This window comes from Coptis chinensis, chromosome 1 (genome assembly GCF_015680905.1).
Source record: "Coptis chinensis isolate HL-2020 chromosome 1, ASM1568090v1, whole genome shotgun sequence".
Taxonomy (NCBI): Eukaryota; Viridiplantae; Streptophyta; class Magnoliopsida; order Ranunculales; family Ranunculaceae; genus Coptis; species Coptis chinensis.
Window position 1 is genome coordinate 30,048,292 of NC_141456.1, and position 20,480 is coordinate 30,068,771.

The following is a 20,480-nucleotide window of genomic DNA, read 5'->3' on the forward strand; positions in this document are numbered from 1 at the left end:
GCATATGCCGTAAGAAATAAAAAAAAACATATATGAATATATCTTTTTTTTTTTAAATCTTAAGTAGCATTCAAAAATGTACAACAAAGCAAATATTGGGGTGTGGAAACTAAACAAATAAGGAGATATTAAACATTATGACTTATGAGCATCCAACTTAAAGCCAATTAGTGATAAGTGGAGAGGCCCAGGATCATTTATACTATTCTAAATGGCTTCACACATCCCACGTGGCATTTCAACAAACATTTCAACATGCCGCCTCACATGTGGCATAACTTGAGCCTAACACGAGAACAACACTCGGGTGACGTGGTGTAAACGGGCCTTTTGGGCCAAACACAATAGCCTGCTCTAATACCATGTTAAACATTATGAGCATCCAACGTAAAACAAATCGGTAATAAGTGGAGAGGCAAGGAAAATGTATTCTATACTAGAAGGCTTCACACAATCTGATGTAGATTAAACTGGCGGAAGCTTCAGTTTATCAAATCTACTCTTGAATTAAACAAAACAACTAAAACTAAAACAAATTTTTATTTCTCTCTTAAATATTTTCAATAACACAACTCCCCAGAACCCTAATTACAAACCCGTTATTTATACTGATCCTAAAAACTATAAACCAATAGTAACACGACACGTGTCAACAACTAAAATAAAATAACTAAACTAGTAGGCTCACAACCCATGGGTTTTGACCATACTGATGTCCACATCTCTCCCCATGTTGAAGAAGCTTGTCCACAAGCTTGTTGACATAAAAATCCACCAATATGCAAAAGCTCTTCAAATTTGTATACGTCACTCTCCCGAGGTTCTAAGAAATTCGACTTCGAATCTTGCCCAAATATCGGCTCAAACAAATAACATAATACCACAATGCTGCTAGTACTCCTTTCTTGAAACACAACGAATATTGAAAGTCACGAAGTATGCTTTGAAGTGTTTTGTGGCTGCGAGCAAAAACCTTCTCAAAATTGGTTAGAAAAGGATCAATATAACCACCACGTTGTGCTTGCTGAGTTGGATGAACAAGACCTTCATAGATCTGGTCAGCAGGACGTCTTTGTTGTAATGGAAGGTGATGAACCTGCTGATTTCATTTGTTATCACGCTCAAAACATGACACAACGTGATTAAATGGTTCACGAACTAATGGAGGAACCTCGACTGGATGGTCATGCTAGAGCCATTGTTCAACTCGTTTCGGCTTTTGTTGTTACCGTATGTATCGAAGAGATCACGGGTGAGGAGTCGAATGACCAGACCGAACATCAAAAGGGACGCGATGGTCGGGTAATCGGTCTACAAACCCGTTCTAGCAAGGCGACAATCTGTAGGTGTTGGAATTCTTCGTAGTGTGCTGGGTGCGATAGTAGTGACCAAAGTAGGAGGCGACAGTACTGTAGTCACAATAGGCGCACCCACCACTTCAAGACCCTGCGGCACTGGAGCAGTCTGAAGATGAGAAACCTCTTGCTGTGGACAGAATGATTGAGGTACATATCCCAGATTCGGGTTTGGCGCATAAGGAGGAACATAATGATATTGACTAGGGTTCCAAGACTGATAATAAGGAGAAAAACCCTGATACATCATCTGCTGCTGATAGAGATCTGGATAATAGCCGAATCGCATAGAAACTGGCGGTGTCTGAAAACTCTGAGAAGGCGCCATTAATGGTGGAACCTGTGACGGCTGCTGAAAAGGTAAACTAACTTCTAGATAAACCCTAGAATTTTGTTGTTTGGTGGCTAGAAGTGCATTCAAGGTTTCTTGCATAGCTTCAAACTTGGCATTCAAACCCTGATAATTTTTTTCTAAGTGTTCCATCTTTGGTTTCTTGATATACGGCATAAAAATTAAAACTTTGATCTTGAAAGAAGACAGACATAAAAATAATTTTCGGGTGAACAGTAACGCGTGAATAGTGTTCCCGATGAACACTGTTTCGTGAACAGTACTGATGAACAGTAACACGAAAAATTAAAACGAATAAGAAAAAAGAAAATTGGATTTTACTCGGGCACGATTCGTGTTCCAATACCAAATAATGTATATTAAACTGGCAGAAGCTTCAGTTTATCAAATCTACTCTTGAATTAAACAAAACAACTAAAACTAAAACAAATCTTTATTTCTCTCTGAAATATTCTCAATAACACAACTCTCCAGAACCCTAATTACAAGCCCGTTATATATACTAATCCTAAAAACTATAAACCAATAGTAACACGACACGTGTCAACAACTAAAATAGAATAACTAAACTAGTTGGCTCACAACCCATGGGCTTTGACCATACTGATGTCCGCATCACAATCCATATGTGGGATTATAACAAACATCTCACTATGAGACTAACGAAATATTTTGGTGTTGCTCAAGGAACCAAATATGGAGTCTTACGAAAAGACAAAAGCATATCAAACGTAAAGTTTTGTATTCTACTTGCCGGTTTATTTTTATTTTGACTCCAAATAAGAAGACATCCATAGCATGAATTTTACCATGTGCATCTTCAGATCTAGGCTTTGTGTTTTCATCACCTCCTGCCAGCTGTCTACGAACTTAATTTTTTCATCCCAAAAAGTCAATTCATTAATATCTCAAACTTATAAGCGGTGCTTCTCCTAGCAAGAAGCTAGTAGACTTGGATATGTAAACCCTCCATCCTGTTTGGGCCCCTCCTTGATCGGTCCCGAATGGGTCAAGCCTATTAAAGGTCCAGGCCCAAGGCGATAACAGGTCTGGTTCAAGCCCAAATGGCTCAGCTAGATTTCACAGCTCAGCTCCGGTACATGCCTAATGGCCAGCTTCACTACCAAAACAGATCAAGCCCATGACCAACGTTGGTTGTTGGCCCGCAAGGTAGAAACCCTAATTCAAGGATACCTATAAATAGAGATCCAGCTATTACAAGGGAACTACGATGCAAGGAGAAACTCTTCATCTTCTTGCTTGAGATTTGATCCCAAACAGCTCGGGAACGTAGGCAACTCTCCGAGTTCAATCTCACCACCCACAAACACAGCAATCTCTTTTACTACCTCCGCTCTTTAGTTTAGGAAGATTTTTCCAAACAGCATGCAACCCTGTTACAAACTTTTCATATATTCCAAGTGCATCCCAATTAGAAATACAATCTGGATAGGTCACCCCACCCCCTGAGCAAGCATAAGCGTAAGCCCAATTGTATTGCTCCTCTTTGATCCCCTCCACTAACTTGTGAGGTTCCTTAATTCTCCCCAAATAAGACAAGCCAAGAAAAAGAACGTCACTCAAGTAGGGCTGTCAATGGATCAGTTTGGGCCGGATTCTGGAAAATCCGAACCCGAACCAATAAGAAAATTGGGAACCCAAAACCAAACTGAACCGATAATATTATATTTCATCCGAAACCGAACCAAACCGATAAGATATATTGCAAACTGAAACCGAACCAACCTGAACTGAAAACTATAAAATCAATTAAATTCTAAATTAAATCGATTAATTTAAGCCACACAATTGATAAACATATACAAAATTAATCATAAATATTACTAAAATGTCATCTTATCGGTTCGGATTCATATCGGTTCGGTAGAGGGCAAACCCGAAACCAAACCAATATCTTATCTTATTAGTTCGGTTTCGGGTCGGTGAAAGGCAAACCAAATTACTAAACCCAAACCATTTTTATCGGTTTAGTTCAGGTCGGTTATCGGGTTATCGATACCCATTGACGGCCCTACACTCAAGTTCAACATTGTTTCTTGTCCTAAGCATTATGAATTGTGTCTTAGTCTCTTAAACGCAACAAACAAAACTCTTTGCTCTCTTTCACCTATCTCATTCTATCTATCTCCTCAAGATTGTGCTTCTCTTGATAAATGGTAGCTAAGAAAGATCCATAGGATTCCACCTCCCAATCATTTAAACCACTCCTCGATGTCACATTCTATTCTAGTTTTTGTCCCCCTCTCTAAATATAAATATTCTTATATCTTTCTATTCTCATGAAATCTTTTCCATTCTGTTCATAGTTCAAATCTTCTAATATTTTGCAAAATCTTGGGACATAGAAAACTTTGCTTTTTTTCCTTGAAAAGAGGTGTTGCGTACAGTTGACCGATATACAGACCAAAGTGTCCACTCATTTAGCTGGTCTATGTACAAGCCATCTTTGTCCACTCCATGTCTCATGTACACATACCCTATGACCGCTCTTATCTATTTTCTCCCATACCTCTTATCTTATTTTATTTATTGTTTTTGATAACATTCTATATATAAGCAGATTCTGTTTACCATACTTTTTATACCGTAGTTTATATCACACCCCCTACAAAATGAGTTAAGGTCTAATAATTTGTGGATATGATCTACTAATCATAGATAGCATCTACACAAAAAATCATCTCATTTGAAAATCTCTAACCTAATTAAAAATCATTGTCAACTTTGAATTTCTTTTAACGACTCAGATTATTTGATTTTGCAATCATCTTTTGACAAAGTTAAACATTATCAAATTAGTTGAAATTTTATTGAGATGATATTCATGATTAGTTGAACACATCCACAAAAGGCTAGGTTATAATTCGCGTTGTAGGTAAAGCTGTGGGGCATGGTATAAACTATGGTATAAAAAGTATGGTAAACGGAACCTGCTTATATATATATATATATATATATAGTCATTCTCTAAAAAGTCTCTACTTAAGTTAACTTAAAATAAGTACGTAAATAAAACTTCGCCTATAAAATGAATTTAACCCTAATATTTTGTAGTTATGAAGCACTCGCCATAAAGATCATCTCCACAAAATTTCAACGCATTTGAAAACCTCTAACATAGATAAAAATTGTTGTTATCTTTAAAAATAAATCTAATGGTCCAGAAATGTCGAGTTTTTGCAATCATTTGTTGCCAATGTTAGAGGTTCCAAATTAATTGAAATTTTGTGGAGATGATCTTAATGTTGAGTATATTATATCCACAAAAGATTAGGGTTGAATTCATTTGTAGGTGAAGTTTTACTTAATTACTTATTTTAAGTTAACTTAAGTAGCTATTTTTTAGAGAAGGACTATATATATATACACACACACAAGCAAAAGACATTTTTTTACTGAGTACAAATAGCTATGTTACATGGGCACGCCATATTTAAAAAAATAATCCGTGTCGGATACCTATCCATGTGTCCATGTCCGGCACTCAGGCACACACGGACTCATTGTATGTGATATAACTCAATTTTTGATATTTTGCTGTGTCAGACGTTTCGTATCCGACTCCGTGTCGGATACGGACACACGTATCTGTGTCAATATAACTTAGACAAATAGGTAGTTTATGATATTCTACAAGCCAAATACACCATAGATACAAAAGAAAGAAGAATTATAATTTATAAAGAACCAACCATCAAGGACACTCAAGGCCATACAAGAAGTCTCACTACAAGATGCCCTACAAAATACTAGGCATATCATGCTTAACAATCATTATGTACTATTATAGCATGAAGCTGGGATAAGAGGGTTAAAATTTCTACTCGGCACATGTTGCATTTCACATTAACAAGATAGAAGTTGTGGTAAGCATATTTTAATTTGGTTCTATTATTATAGCATGGATGTAGGGTGGGAGATTGATATGCTTAATAGAAGAGTAATAATATATTATTGCTAATGAAGAAGAAAGCCCAAAGATTATAAAAAGAAGGATGCAACTTCAGTTAGTTTTTACCTTGTATCATTCTATATGTACAAGAAAATAACAGGGAAAATAATACACACTTCCTAAAAAATTGGGGAGATGTCCCTGAGAACTCTAACAAGAAGCATATCATGCACATTTTACAAATCAATATAATATTTATTTCAAATGATATACTTACCTCAACTTCTATTATAGGAGTATTACTAGCATTACAAATAAAATAAAATGTCCAAAGAGAGAGAAAGAAAGAGGGAGAGATCTAAAGTCACCAAAACAATAACAAACATCAAGCATGGTAGGCTTACCTCAACTTCTATCTTCTCACTGTGAAAAGCAAGATGTGCTAGAGTAACAGTTACAGTCTCCATTCTGAGGCTACAAGGCTGAAGCTTAAGGTCCCGAACCTCTGCAGCCGTAACAAGTTTTCCTTTTGATGACATCACCATCTTGACACCAAAGTTCGAACTGGAAAAACAGAGAAGAAAGGTAATATATATGCAGAGAGAGAGATAACCAATTTTTAGCTTACACGAAATCATCATCATCATCGTCCTTTAAATGGGTGGAGTGGAATACATGGCCAAAGAAACCCGCTCTCATACCATATTTTAGGGATACCAACTCAAAACAATTGTCCATGGGTGGAGAGGCCCCAGGATTTATATATTTTCATGCATAGCTTTAGACTCTTGATGTGGAATTATAAATCTCAATTAGATCAACGAGGAGTCCGCTGACACATATTCCCTTTTTACTAAGTAAAGAAACTCTTCTCATATACTCACTTGATGCTAAGGGCAACTGTTTACTGGATTCTTGTCCCTAGTTTTGGACTTTGGTGGAAGGAAAGGAACAGAAGGGATTTTGACCCCAAACTATAAAAAATTTACCAATTGTGCTAGGCATCAGGGAATTTCTTTTCTGTTTCTTTTTAAAAAAAACAATGATAAGTATTAAATTGATATAATTAGGGAAATTACATCAACAGGCAAACAATTAGCCAGAACTAATTATCCAAGCCTAAGATCCCAACCCTACCCATGCCTACAGGCTAATAATAACCAGACACTATTAAACTTCAATCTGGAAGGGACACAGCAAATTCATTTTTTTGACCGGCAAAAGATAATATATTTTAATAATTGTTCAAATTATATCAACACCAAGGAAACCACTCATAAATAATCACCCAGGACCATAGACCCAAGGACCCACCCTTAACTAACCAAGAGGAACTCGAGTTGTTTCTATTTGATTGGTTGTGTGCACCTTAACCTATGTGTATTTCTGTTGGTCTAGTGAAAGAACGAGCAGTTGTAATTTCAGGATTCGAGGGAGTTTTTTATTTGAGTGAGATCGGGTAGCTCTACTACTGGGACTATAGGACATTGTAACCCACTATTAACACAAAGTGAACTTTACGGAGAAAAAAAAATCAATTACTGATTTGTTCTGTGAGGCACATCGACAGACTACTTTATAGAATACCACTGATTCTTTGATACATTTATCAACAAACATAACATAGGCATATTGTAATAATTGTCACGAAAAGCCTTTCCAACTATGCATTAGAAAAAAAGATCACGGACAAATTTCAAAACATAGACTTACATGTTGCTTATTCCTATCTTTTTTTTTTTTTTTGATTGGCAAGCTTGTTTTAAATGAGATCAGCAACTCTTTGATGCTGGCGGGGTTCGAGCCCCAGACCTCTGGTATAATCACCCAAAGGTTTTACCGACTTTGCTAGTAGGCACCTACGTTGCTTATTCCTATCAATATGACTATAAACCATATTTGAATTTTGTTGCTTATTCCTATCAATATGAATATACACCAGATCCATATACTACATTTCAAAAATAGAAGTTACAATCCTATATGAGTTACACTCTCATGTGTAACTCACTGCTAAATTGTTTTCTTAAATTCAAACTACAAAAGCCGAATTGCTGGAAAAGTGGGAGCATATGCTGAAATGCACACTCAAATCTGATATTAAATCACTCAAGAAAAATCAATTTTTACGAGTTACACTGCCTAAGAGTTGCAAGCTTTGTAGATATACTTCAAAACACAAAAGAAGCAGAACAAATCAAACATAACCAAATATTGGCACTTAATGCTCACCAGATATCCACGAATAGCTCATCATGACCATCCCATATCAGGAAAAGAACTCCGATCCGTTTAGCTAAGAAGAGCCTAACACGATAATCAGTATCTTGGAGCATCCTAAGGAGTTGTTCAATCATTCCCTATTACAATGTAGGAAAGCAACCAATTAGTTCGTAAGGAATAAGTCAGTGATTCGTTACACTAAGAATAGAAAGAGTCAAGCTATACATATCAAATCATCTTTGCACCTGATATCCCACCCCAATCCCCAGGAAATGTCACATAAACACATCTAGTATAAAAGAAATATACAAAACGATACTGGCTGGTTTAAAAAATAAGTAAGACTGCAAAAAAAGTGGGAGCAATACTGAAGTATTATTGTCAATACAATCATGCCACTATTCATAAAAAAATACCTGGCCAATGTGAGGATCAAGTATGACAAGGTTGCATATGCAATCAATCAACACAACACGTCCATTCCAATCAAGAGCATTAACATCCGCAATTTTGTTTACCAAGTCTCCAAGAGAAGCTAAGCTCTGACAAATGAAAATCAAGCAGGAGTTAAAACAGATTTTAAATAATGCAAAAGGTACATATTAGATCAATACACCAATAACAGTGTAAGTTTCTAAAGTGATTCCATGTCATGAATCCACAAGTAAACTAACCAATTTGGTTAAGTAGGTTATCTGAAAATATCTATGAACATGAAGCTATCCAGATTTCATTTCTAAAAACTTGATTAACCTAGAACTACATTACCAGCATAATGTGAATTGCTCAATGCCCTGCAAAACAAAATCCTGGCAAACTTTCCAAACAACATTCACTATACCCTCACAACCCAGTTCAGGGACTAGTGATTTGACATGTGTGTATCTCTTAATACCACATCACTCCCAAAGCCCGAGATGAAAGGTAATATTGTTTTTCAGAGGACAGGTAATCTAACACCAAACAACACATGCCAAATCTATAAAAAAAGATTAAAAAGAATAATAAACAAGTGAGAGCACCCCACTGCTGCTAGCGCTATCGCTACTAATCAAGATCAATTGCTCTGGGAGAATATTAACAACCACTGACAGAATCATACAGTAGATGTTAAAGAGATAAGTTGACTACGTATACTAAAGGGAAGTGGATCTAACACAGGAAAGACGCAGCCTTGCAACGAACTCTATTTTCTTAAGCACTTCAGTGATCTGAAAAGTTATATTACAACAATGAAGGATAAAATTCACATTTATACGCTATTAGAGTAGTTTGAATGGATAACAGCTATCCAAGATGAGATTAATTTTTAGGGAATACGAGCAAAAATAAGACTTAGTTGATCTTCCGCATAGACTAAAATATATATGAAATATATGAGTTTGAGAATTTATCGCAAATCAAACGGATCAATTGATAATTATGAGGTCCATCTCATGGAAAAAGGTTGGACCCAGATTAACATTTAGATTTGTGTGTTTTCAAGATTGACATAAAAACAATATTTCCCCACCTAAAATCTCGCCTGTATAATCTGGCACATATAAACAGCACATAAAGTTAGCCTCAAGGATAGCGATTAGCAGTCACTCAAGTTTCAGCTGTACGATAGTGGTCTCCATTTCATTATTTAAACTGAATATGACCTAGAAGATACCTGCCCAGATGACATCGTGTCCGGAGATAAGTTGGCATTGCTGTCTCTTTCACTGTTTCTCATGGATATTAATGCTTTTAACAAACTACGGATTGCAATCAAAATGTCAACGGAACAGAGGTTAAGTGGCATCCTCACTTCAATCATATCATTCATCAAAAAGACCTGCAAGAGAGGGAGGGCGAAAGAATAAGAGGAGAAGAGTATTCAGATAGATAAACAGCTATGTGATTTATTGTATTCGCAGAGTCAACATAAAAGCCAGAACGAAAAATATTCGAACTTTCACTCAAGAAGTACCAAATCTGAAAGACCTGCAGGAGAGGACTGGAATTGTTCGCAGATACAGCATAAAATGTTCTCGCAAACCTAACAAAGATTATAAAATGAAATAGTATTAGTTTTTTAATGTACGAAAACACAAAAATTACCTACCGAAAACAAACTAGTTTTCATGAAGTTGAACGATGCATATTAAGCCTTCAAACTACCTTTATGTCATTTTCGTTTTCCATTAAATCAAGCATTATTTCCCATGTAGTAACAGGTAAAACAACGAAAAAGCTCGCAACCACTGAGATAACGTCAAACTTCCATTTAACAGACGATAAGGGAATCCCTGATGCGCACTTTCCTTTTGCATCCATATCGTTGGAACCCTTGTTCAAATCCAAGTCTGCATCAATTTCAGAAGAAACAGACTCCGAGAGCACCTCAGAGTGGACATTCCATCTTCCACCAGAATACCCTTTGAATAGCTTAGCAAGAGCTTTTAGAAACCTCTCCATAGCTTCAATAATGTCCCTTGCAAGCATATCATGATTAAAAGTTTGATCCCTGCAAAGGCTGAGAAGACGACCGCAAACAAATCCCCTAACAGAAGCTAAAATAGACCCTGTTCCATCAAGAAACAGATTACACCCTGAGCCACCACGGCTCTGGAGATCGTTCTGGCATTCTTCAACAAGACAAAGAGCACGCTGAAGCAACATTACTACATGCTGGCACAATTTTAAATGGAATGTCGAATTTTCTTCTTTAGAACTGCAAGAAAATAAGATGAGTAAAGGACCAAGCAAGAGCACATAAAACACTAATTAGACCTCAGGTATTAGTATCTTTTGTATTTTTCGTTCGTCAGATTATATGGAATCTAATTATTAGCATCTTGCTAACTATGTGATGATTTCGTGTGATTGTAAAAAGAAATTTGGGAATGAAATATAACTTTTATAGATCAAAAAATCAAAGAACAAAGGTATTAGTGAGCAATGACGCAACCCACAAAGGACACTACTATTGTTTCAGTTCAGAAAATATTTAAAGAATCAGTACAAACAAGAAGGAGGCGCCGGTACTATGATTAAAGTCTTGATCATGATTCAAATTCTTGAATATTGAAGTTTTTTATCTTAAATGTGTTATTGACTTGATTGGGGATTGATGTAACGACTTGCTGGTGAAGTGGTGATGTCGAACTATGCAAGGACGCGACTTGTATGCCAGCAGAACAAGGTCGAGCAAGTGAAGCTTGTTGGATTGCTCGAACCTCTTCACAAACGTGCCACAGCTACTTTCTGTATGTTGAAGAACGAGCTGTTCATAAAGTACCGGGACAACATTTGTGGTCATTTACCTAGACCTACCTGTGTGTGTGTGAATTCAATGAAAGAATAAAAAGAAGAAGATACCTTGCTATAATCGAACTGTAAATGCAGTTACATATGAGAGTACATAGGAAAAATATATCTGACAGAAGCATCCTGTCAATCACATTATCCGTTAAGAATGCAAGAATATAGGTCTCCATTTCACTTCGCAGGGGATCTGATATCCGACATGGCAGACGCACAATGTGTTGAGATTCAGATTGCATTGCCTGCCAAATAAAGCAAAACTATGAAACCAAAATAAGAATTTATTATCTAATATATGTCTTTAACAGTAATTAAACAAAAAATAGCACCTTGACATCAGACCCCTTCTCAATTTCAGCTAGTAGTTCAACAGAGCATTCCAAAAGTTTATAACGAAATCGTTGATTTACCTTAGCCTACAAGCACATTTACGAGTTATAGCCCACATGAAAAGTATAAAAAGTAACACAAGTGGCAGTGTAAAAATAAATAAATCAAGGTGGCACATAGTAATATTTAGCCTCTCAGCGTACCATAATCCCGTCCTCTACAACTTCAGAAAAATCAAAACAGGAGTTGGCAATAGACAAATTCTTTATAAAGTATGGGAATGGAGCACAACCAACAGAGAGAGAAAAAATAGCTGCTGGCAACAGGATTATCACACTATCGTTCAGCAAAAAAGATTCCTGCAAAAGAAATGAATCTCATTACAATGTTGAAATTCCCTGAATCTGGATAAATAAATAACAGTTTATTTTCTATTATTTAGTGTGCAAAAGGTCAAACAATTCAGTACTACAAAATTCTTCCCGGATTATAAGTTGCCACATATTTTAGAAAACATGAACTGAAGCCATTGTGTCAGTACAATTGCAGATGTAATACAACCAAAATTTCACAAAGAGGATGTGATGTTGTGTGTACACTTTTACGAGATGAAACGAATATCTATAGAACATAGACTGACAATATGTCACAATTTAACAAGGATGTAAACTGCCAGACGTGACAAAAGGATCTGTTGGACTGAGTCAGCAGGTAAATAAACACAGCGGAGAAATTGAGTAAAGAAAAAAAGTATGCTTATAAAGTAATAAATCCATAATATTTGTCGAGATGTTTAGAATAGTCCCACATGGGTACTTTAAAACCTTGCAGTATAGTATACAAAGTTCTTGAGCCTCTCCATTTACGAATTGGTTTTGAGTTGGAAGCTCCTAAAGTTTAAGATGGTATCAGAGACAGGCAATTTTATTCAAGAAATTGGGCTAGAGAGTCTCATTTTAAAAAAAAACAACTCTAAAGCCCTATCCATAATTTTGTTGGGTTTTAATACCCCTACATTGTTTTTATTCGCCATAAGTGTTTTTTTATAGAAAATCTTTAGAATCTAAGCTTTTGACTCGAGACCAGGTGCCACCTGTTATTTTTTAATATAAATTATTCTCTTTTTCACCCTTCCAAGATAACTACTTGTAGATAAGATAACTACCAGAATAAATATTGAATAAGATAACTACTTTTAGATAAGATAACTACTATAACAAAAAGAGTAGATTTTGGGTTTGAATATAATTTAGCAAAAAGTACCGTGTATTGCTCCAAAAGTTAAATTTGACACTACCTGTTTTCATCCGAATGTGGACGTTATAAACTTATACATTTTAAAATGCAAATGCACCATGTTATAAACTTATATATTTTAAAATGCAAATGCACCACGTTATAAACTTATATATTTTAAAATGCAGATGCACCACGTTATAAACTTATACATTTTAAAAAAATGCATACACACCACGATTTTAAAATGCAGATACAAAATGCATTTGATTATTTATTTTGTGGGTTTGATTAACTACTATTAAATGAAACGGGTTGATTTAGAGTTTAATGTTTATAAATTTAGAATATAGGGATTAGGATTTAGTGTCTTAAGATTTAGGCTTTAGGCTTAGGGTCTAGTTTATAGGGGTTAGGGTTTAGTGTCTTAAGGTTTAGGGTTTAGGCTTAGGGTCTAGTTTATAAAGATTTTGGGTTTAGTGTCTAGTGGTTTGGAGTTTAGACTTAACGACTAGTGTCAAATGCCTCCACAAAATATTGGAGGCATAATATTTTTAGTTTTTTCATTACCGAAAAGCTAGTGTGCGCGGGGTGTACTCAGCGTATAGCATCTGGGCCACTCATATAGGCACAAGTACTGGTGTATTGCAGCAAAGAAGTATTGTCCAAAGGCTCTCAATCCTGCGCACTCATACACTATGATGCACCCTAGATGCCCTCTTTTCATTATATGCATTTTTAAATGTGAAGATAGGTAGTTATAAGTGAATTTTTTGTGTGAAATTTAATTTTTTGTTTTGTATCCCACTATGTTACTCGGTAGATAGTCGGTTATGTTTGTTTCCAAGTTAGGATATTTTCGTCTATTCCTGGTAAAGTTGGATAACAGGTGGTTAGTTCCATATTCTGGTCAAATTGGGATATTAAATTCTAAACAAATTTAAGAGGAGTCTTAGGACTACTAAATATTTATAACTAACTCCTCTAGACTAATTTTCTGCAATTTTATTTGGCCCAAAAGGCTGTTTTGTACACATCACCCAAGTATGTTGTCCACGTGTTAGGCTTCAGTAATGCCACAAGTGAGGGGGTGTGTTGAAATGTTTAGTATCCAACATGGATGTTTAAAGCCTTGCAGGATAGTAAAAGTGTTGGCCTCTCCACTCGTTAAAACTTAAAACTGGTTTTCAGTTGGATGCTTCTAAATTTCAAGAAGGGAATTTTTAGGTCTTGATCCTACTAACATAAGGGTAATTAGGCTTTAGTCCTACTATTGTTGAAAATTAGACATTAGTCCTACTTCTGTCAGTTGACTGTGACTCAACACAGATGACCGTAGTCTTGATTTTTCATTATTTTCAACAGATATGAATGATAAACAACACAAAAGAAGCAAAGCAATTGAAATGAGAAAACTTTGATTAAACTTTCCATTTCAACTTCAATATCAAAATCCGGAGCAATACTATTCTAATCAACTCTGCGAATATTTAATTGATTAAGAAACGTGTAGGTAAGTATTAAAGCACAGAACCTTTCCATTAAGTAATCCCAGAGCCGCTCTTAAAAGATTCCTCCTGAGATATAAAATTTCTCGAAGATCACCCTAGACAGATTGTATAAAACAAAGAAAGTTAGTACAAATGATTGTCTTTCTTTTGAAGATGTACCTCACGTCCTCACATGGAACATTTAAAGACAACAAAAGCAACAAAAACCCGCAAAAGATCCTCAAAGAGTCAAAGATGTAATTAAATAAAGTAAACTGGCAGCGCTAAAATGGTGAATGGCAATAAACCATGCTAACCTAAGCTTACGAAAAATAATTCTGGTAGGTCAAAGACATTCCATAGTGACCAAAAATGTTACGATCTAGTATAGATTGGTAGTGGTCCAGGCTTCCTGCAGAAACTCCACACATCTATATACCGATGAATGCTTTTGTACCACATAAATATTCCAGACTTGTAATAATTTCATCTTCCTAAACTCAACCCACATACCTGAGAACCTTTCCTTGTAAAATAGCACGAGAGAAAGTACAAAGCAGACCTGGAGAACGGTGACAAATTCAAATTTCGATACCAAAAAAATGACAAACAATAACACTGGATACTAGCTTAATATTACCAAAGAAATTATGTGTCTGTGTTTTTTATTTATTAATATAAATCCTGACTTTACCGATCAATAAAAAATAAAATAAATAAATAACTAAACAAAAAAAACACACACACTAAAAGCAACCAGAGCAATTAGACCAGCATACGTCCTCAAAGTACCATTATTTACAATTACTAAAGCTTCTGGAATGATCTGAACCAAGTATTCTAAAATTCGGCATGGGCGTTGCTCATGCGACTCGCCTAAGATTTGTAGTGAGTGACAATAATTTGAGTCAAACTCAGCAGAGAACAGAATCCTCTAACCGGTAACGGTAACAATAGCAATAATAACAATAATCAGTTTTTAGCCTTCGATCCCTGTAAATGATGTGATGTTGGGGTTTGCCTCTTCTTTAATGCAATATTAGGGCTTGGCCCCTTGACCACGAGTCAGACACGTGGACTGTTGGTCAAAACTTGGAAGGTTGGTCTCACCGTCTCAAGGTCTTAGATTTGAGTCCCACCTTCACCGGGGAATGAATTGATTTAAGGGATTTAGCCATTTGGGGAGTAAAAGTCCCAACTATCCCCACAAGAATAAAATCCCTAACCATTTAAACACCAAATAGCGCATAATAGAGAACCCATTCAAATCATTTCGCTATTTTTTGTTTTGCTTTTTTCCATAACTTATGTGCCTTTGGCTGATTGCAACAGTAGGTGGACATCGAAATTAGATTGCAACAGTAAGGGACATGATTTTGCCAAAATAGGAAACGGGTGAACTACAAACTCACCAGGGGAGCAAGAAGTAAAACGAACACCAATTAAATAAAGGGAAAACCAATAAATTATAAAGGATGAAAAAAGTGAAAACCCTCACCAATCAACCTAATAATCACTTTAATTCTCAAAACAATAATCCCAAGTCGTTTGTCTAGCCAAGGTGTCACGGACACGCCCTAAAGCATGTGCTGAGAGGGTTCGTGCGGCATACATGATCGTCCAGCTCAACCAATACAAGCCTGATGAGCATTGGTGCTCGAGTATTCTCACGGATAGTCAAGATTGTAGGTTACCCATTAACCTATAGTCGAATCCTTGGGTAAGCCCGAGAGGAGACTAAGCACACCTGTCTCATGTCTTGAGACTGGATAACCAATACTCCATCGGGATGAGGGATGTAATGGTGACACACGACCGACCAACACGGAGTAACACAATGCGCTAGGACTAGGGGGGCCAGTGGATATCCAAATATTTGAATCCGATTTGAATTCGCATCCGAAAATTACGGATATCAGATTCGGGGATAATTTTTTGCGTCCGAAATAGTTCGGATACTGCCATATCCGCATCCGATAATATCTAGGGGTGGCAATGGGTCGGGTTCGTGTCGTGTCATATTCAGATAACATGTTAGGAGAGCAAACCTAAACCCGACCCAATTACTAATTGTATCGAGTTTGTCACCCAAACCCAACCCACCTATATAACGGATGACCCGCTAAGCTAGCAGGTCAATTTCGGATCGATTTCAAAAATAACATGTATGCAAAATATTTAGTATTTCACGATTGTATTTATCAAAAATATGTATTAATTCTCAAAAACCATCTATAATTCAATTACATATCAATAAAAATTGAATAACGAAACACATCTTTATCAAATGAATCAATATGACAGCTAATCTTTCTCCTTTTAGTTGTTTATTTTAGGTAGTTGGGATGATGAGATATTAAAAAATAAGGAAACTTATCTTAAAACAGGTTATACAGGTCACGGGTTACTCGGGTTAACATATGTGTCCCTAACCCAACTTATTTGACGGGTTTGGCAGGTCAACCCTATGACCCAAAAACCTTTTTTCCCAACCCAAACCCGCTAATTTCATGTCGGATTTGTGTCGGGTTAGCACAAAACTGTCCGCCCCTAATAATGTCCAATCCGATCCAAAAAGCTAATATTTATTGTAAATTGCTAATTTATTCAATCTTTGTAATATAAAATATTATATAAAATCATAATAACAAAAAATTAATATTAAAATGACAAATTATGTATAAATATTTTTTTATAATGATAAAATAAATTAAACAAAGCAAATAAATTTAAATTAATATTAATTTTCAGATTGGATATTATCAGATATCCGAATCTTCGGAATCGAAAATCCGATTCAGATACTATTTTTGATATCCATCAGATTCAGATTTGGATACAGGCATATTCGTATCCGAACCTATCCGTTTACACCCCTAGCTAGGATGTAGTATTTGGAAACCTCACTTCCCAATGGACCCAAGTCCCAACTAAACTACATCCCTAGACCCGTCCTAGAGTAGTCGGGAATCCATGACGCACCCTTCAATGTCGTCATGAGCTAGCCTTGGTATCCCAGCAGAGAAGTTCCTTGCATAGTAGTGACCATGAGAAGAATGGGAACTCAATCCTCCCTATATATGTCTAAGTAAGATTTCTACTATAACCAAAAAGGGACCATTGACCACATATCTGACTAAAGTTGACTAAACAGACTTTAGTCACTCTGTGACACAAGGGCCCTATTTATAAGAAAACATGGTTCCTACAACCAAATAGGAAACAAACTACTCAGAATAATTAGCTACTAACACCAAGTCCTATGCAAAATAAAGATTACTAATCAATATAGAAAACCAAATTGGAAACAACTAAAACCAAGTCCCAATACAACCTCATTTTGACAAAAGAATATTACTAAAGCCAGAGTTTGCTAAAAAATAGTAAAAACAAGATTTTACCATGATCCAGGATTTACTATATGAATTAAAATTAAAACGGGGAAAATGTTCATGCTCATAAACTATCCTACGTTTTCAAATCATCCATATTATAAGATTTGGAGGGTTTATATGTAGAGTTGTGTCATTTGATTACACTTTTGGTTGAAAAGATCAACCATTAGATTTCAACCATCTTGATAGAGAAGATATTGACACACGTCCCTTTATCCCAATAGGTTCAGGTAGAATAGTTTTTGTAAATCATGTGTGATGCACACAACTTTTAACATTAATGAAATACCAACAAATCATTCACAGTCAATGTGTTTGACTCACAACAACAGCCACAATGATAATAATTATAATAATAACATTAAATCATAAAGAAGGAACCACCTATGGTCAAGAATACCAATATTTACATTAAAATGGGGGTAAGGGCCGAGGAGAAGCTAATTTGAGAAAACTTAAAAGAAATGATCACGCGAAACTTCAAAGATACAATTCAAGAAATCAAAATAGCTACACGCCTAGAATCATAAGATAAAGAACCACCAACTAGAAGGGTAAATAAAGGGATTGGATCAAACAAGAGGAGGCTCCCCTTACACTGATGGCATGTGCATGAATAATCGGAGCTCCCATATATCCTGAGGTACAATTGGAAGATTGACCAACTCCTGAAAAGATAAAAATTGTGATACTGGAGCAATGAGCATTTCAATTTTTTCAGTCTAGGGCCACTCCAAAAGTAAATCAAAGAGGGCAAGATAAATAATATAGACCGATAAATACTTACCTTTGAAATGATATTTGCAAGAAGCAACAATGCAGCATCTGCCTGTTACTCACCAAATACCACAACAAAATTTACAAAAAAAAACGCAAAACTAAGGGAACTTCAAGACCATACAAAGACACAAGAGAAATGTTCATGGATAACAAAATGCAAGTGGATGTCATTTGCAGGAATGTCATATAAGAAACAGGGTGTAGCAAAACACAACCAATGATGTACATAAAAAGATATTTTAGAACTCAGGGATAGTGGAAAATAGTTGAGTATCAAAAATCAAAATGCAGACAACAAAATGAACTAAGAAGCGTATATACTTCATAACAGTATTAAAATATTACATAATGATTCCAGACAACAGCTCAAGTTTATATATTTGTTTTGCGGTCCCTTTTAATCTGAGCTAATTCTGCTCTATCATCATTTGTAGAAACATCAATTGCTTGATCCCAGAATGGGTGTGTGACATGCATCGACTGTTGTTTCGTAAGCAAAACTTCATATCTTATCATTCCCAGATTCGGAAAGCATACTTTTCCATCTATATTAACAGCACATAAATTGATATTGTCCACTATGTCCACACTACTCAAACTATCTCAAGTTCCAAGCAAAGTAAAACACCAATAAGGTCTATAACCTAGTGCCAAAAGAAAAGAGTATATCAATTTGTGATTGAATCAGTCGTTAGAAAGGAATCAGCGCTAAGGCAATAGTGTGGGGGATGTGGTTGGAATGTAATCGAAGATTGTTTTGAAAACAAGGAAAAATAAATGTACAAGAGTTTGGTGGATATTAAAGAACTATTGTATGGTTGGTCGAGTTAACGTCACCATCTTTAGGGAGTTGAGATTACTTGATTTTATTTGTGATTGGGACATTCTAGTTTTGTAAGCTTTTGTATTTGGGAATCATGTGGACTTGTAGTTAGCTATGGTTAGTATCTTGCTAGCGCTAGCAATCTTGTTTGTAACAATTTTATTAGGAAAGAATTATAACTTTACTGATCAAAGAAAAAAAGAAAAGAATCGGCTAAAATACTGATGTAAGAAAACTTACAACTGCTGTCACGTTACTGAAAATGGGTAGTGCGTGAACTAAAGAGCTCCACACAGTTAGCCAACCACTACCAAGCTGTAAATAGTTTTCAAAAAAAAATATTAGATTAGTACATATTACACTATCACAAGAAAGAGCAAGAACTTCATGAAGAAAGAAGTAGGATCCATTTTCCAATATCCAAATTGAAAGCAACAACATTGCCAAAATGGAGAGTTATCGATCAAAGCGGCAATAACAAAAAGAGTCCAAATTTTTGGACATACAAGCAAAATCTGTCCACAGGACAGCAACAAGTGGTGGTCCACGTAAGCGACCTAAGCTACATCAGTTTTGAATTGGAAAAGAAAAGGAAATAAGGAATTCTTCTCCACGAGCAAAAGGAAAGTTGTTCAAGGGAAGTGACTCGGAGCTCCATCTCCATTCTTTACTTTGGTGGTCTCTCTCTGGTCTCTTCATATCGGTTTGTTTCCTCTCTTTCTTGGACCCTAACCTATATTGATCTCAAAACGTATTGTACAAAGTTCCTAGAGCATAACCGAGCAAAAAAAAGTACCTAGAGCATCATCCTCCACTATTACATGTAGCTTACTATCTAATGGAGGAATACTATATAGTGTCACACACACACTGATTACAAGCTTTTGCTGTACTATAGCAGCCCCATTACAATCTACGATAATATGCATCACTTCTATTACCTTGGACCAAGACATATAAGGCCTAATAGAAGTTAATAGATCTCTCCATGCTGTGCTCCAGCATTTACCATCAGTCTGTAATGAAATTTTTAACTAGAATCTCTTTAAGATCCATTACAACTTCAAATTAGTTCAGAAGTAATTAGAACTGGGTACCAAAAGCTTTAATTCCGTATCAGAATTCTGAGAAGGATGCAATAGTTTGATTGAAAATGTACATTGTTGCACTTCGCAAACATGAGATCCTCCGAAGTTGGACAAGTAAATCGCTTTATAACAATATCAAGAATAAGAGCTGAAAGTTGGAGCTCATTTGTATTGTTAATTTGAATTTTCCACCAACCCAAT

General features: G+C 35.8%; 1 protein-coding gene and 1 long non-coding RNA gene across 2 annotated transcripts in view; both read right to left on the reverse strand.

The window, feature by feature from the left end:
* The window catches only part of ATM (Serine/Threonine-kinase ATM-like protein), a 73,427-nt gene that overhangs the window by 42,656 nt on the left and 10,291 nt on the right, over positions 1-20,480 (reverse strand). Inside the window, exons 14-27 of the mRNA XM_086570884.1 lie at positions 19,432-19,506; positions 18,376-18,417; positions 18,186-18,256; positions 14,707-14,755; positions 14,238-14,309; positions 11,671-11,826; positions 11,467-11,553; positions 11,192-11,379; positions 9,992-10,544; positions 9,801-9,869; positions 9,501-9,665; positions 8,260-8,385; positions 7,853-7,980; positions 6,025-6,184 (exon numbers count right to left, since the gene is read on the reverse strand). Coding sequence (XP_086427010.1) covers positions 6,025-6,184; positions 7,853-7,980; positions 8,260-8,385; positions 9,501-9,665; positions 9,801-9,869; positions 9,992-10,544; positions 11,192-11,379; positions 11,467-11,553; positions 11,671-11,826; positions 14,238-14,309; positions 14,707-14,755; positions 18,186-18,256; positions 18,376-18,417; positions 19,432-19,506 — 1,941 coding nt within the window. The remainder of the gene's footprint in view (positions 1-6,024; positions 6,185-7,852; positions 7,981-8,259; positions 8,386-9,500; positions 9,666-9,800; positions 9,870-9,991; positions 10,545-11,191; positions 11,380-11,466; positions 11,554-11,670; positions 11,827-14,237; positions 14,310-14,706; positions 14,756-18,185; positions 18,257-18,375; positions 18,418-19,431; positions 19,507-20,480) is intronic.
* On the reverse strand, positions 522-1,208 carry LOC147523387 (uncharacterized). The gene is made up of 2 exons (XR_015216033.1): positions 1,045-1,208; positions 522-959 (listed from the first exon to the last, which is right to left on the reverse strand). It is a non-coding gene; the product is annotated as an uncharacterized LOC147523387 (long non-coding RNA).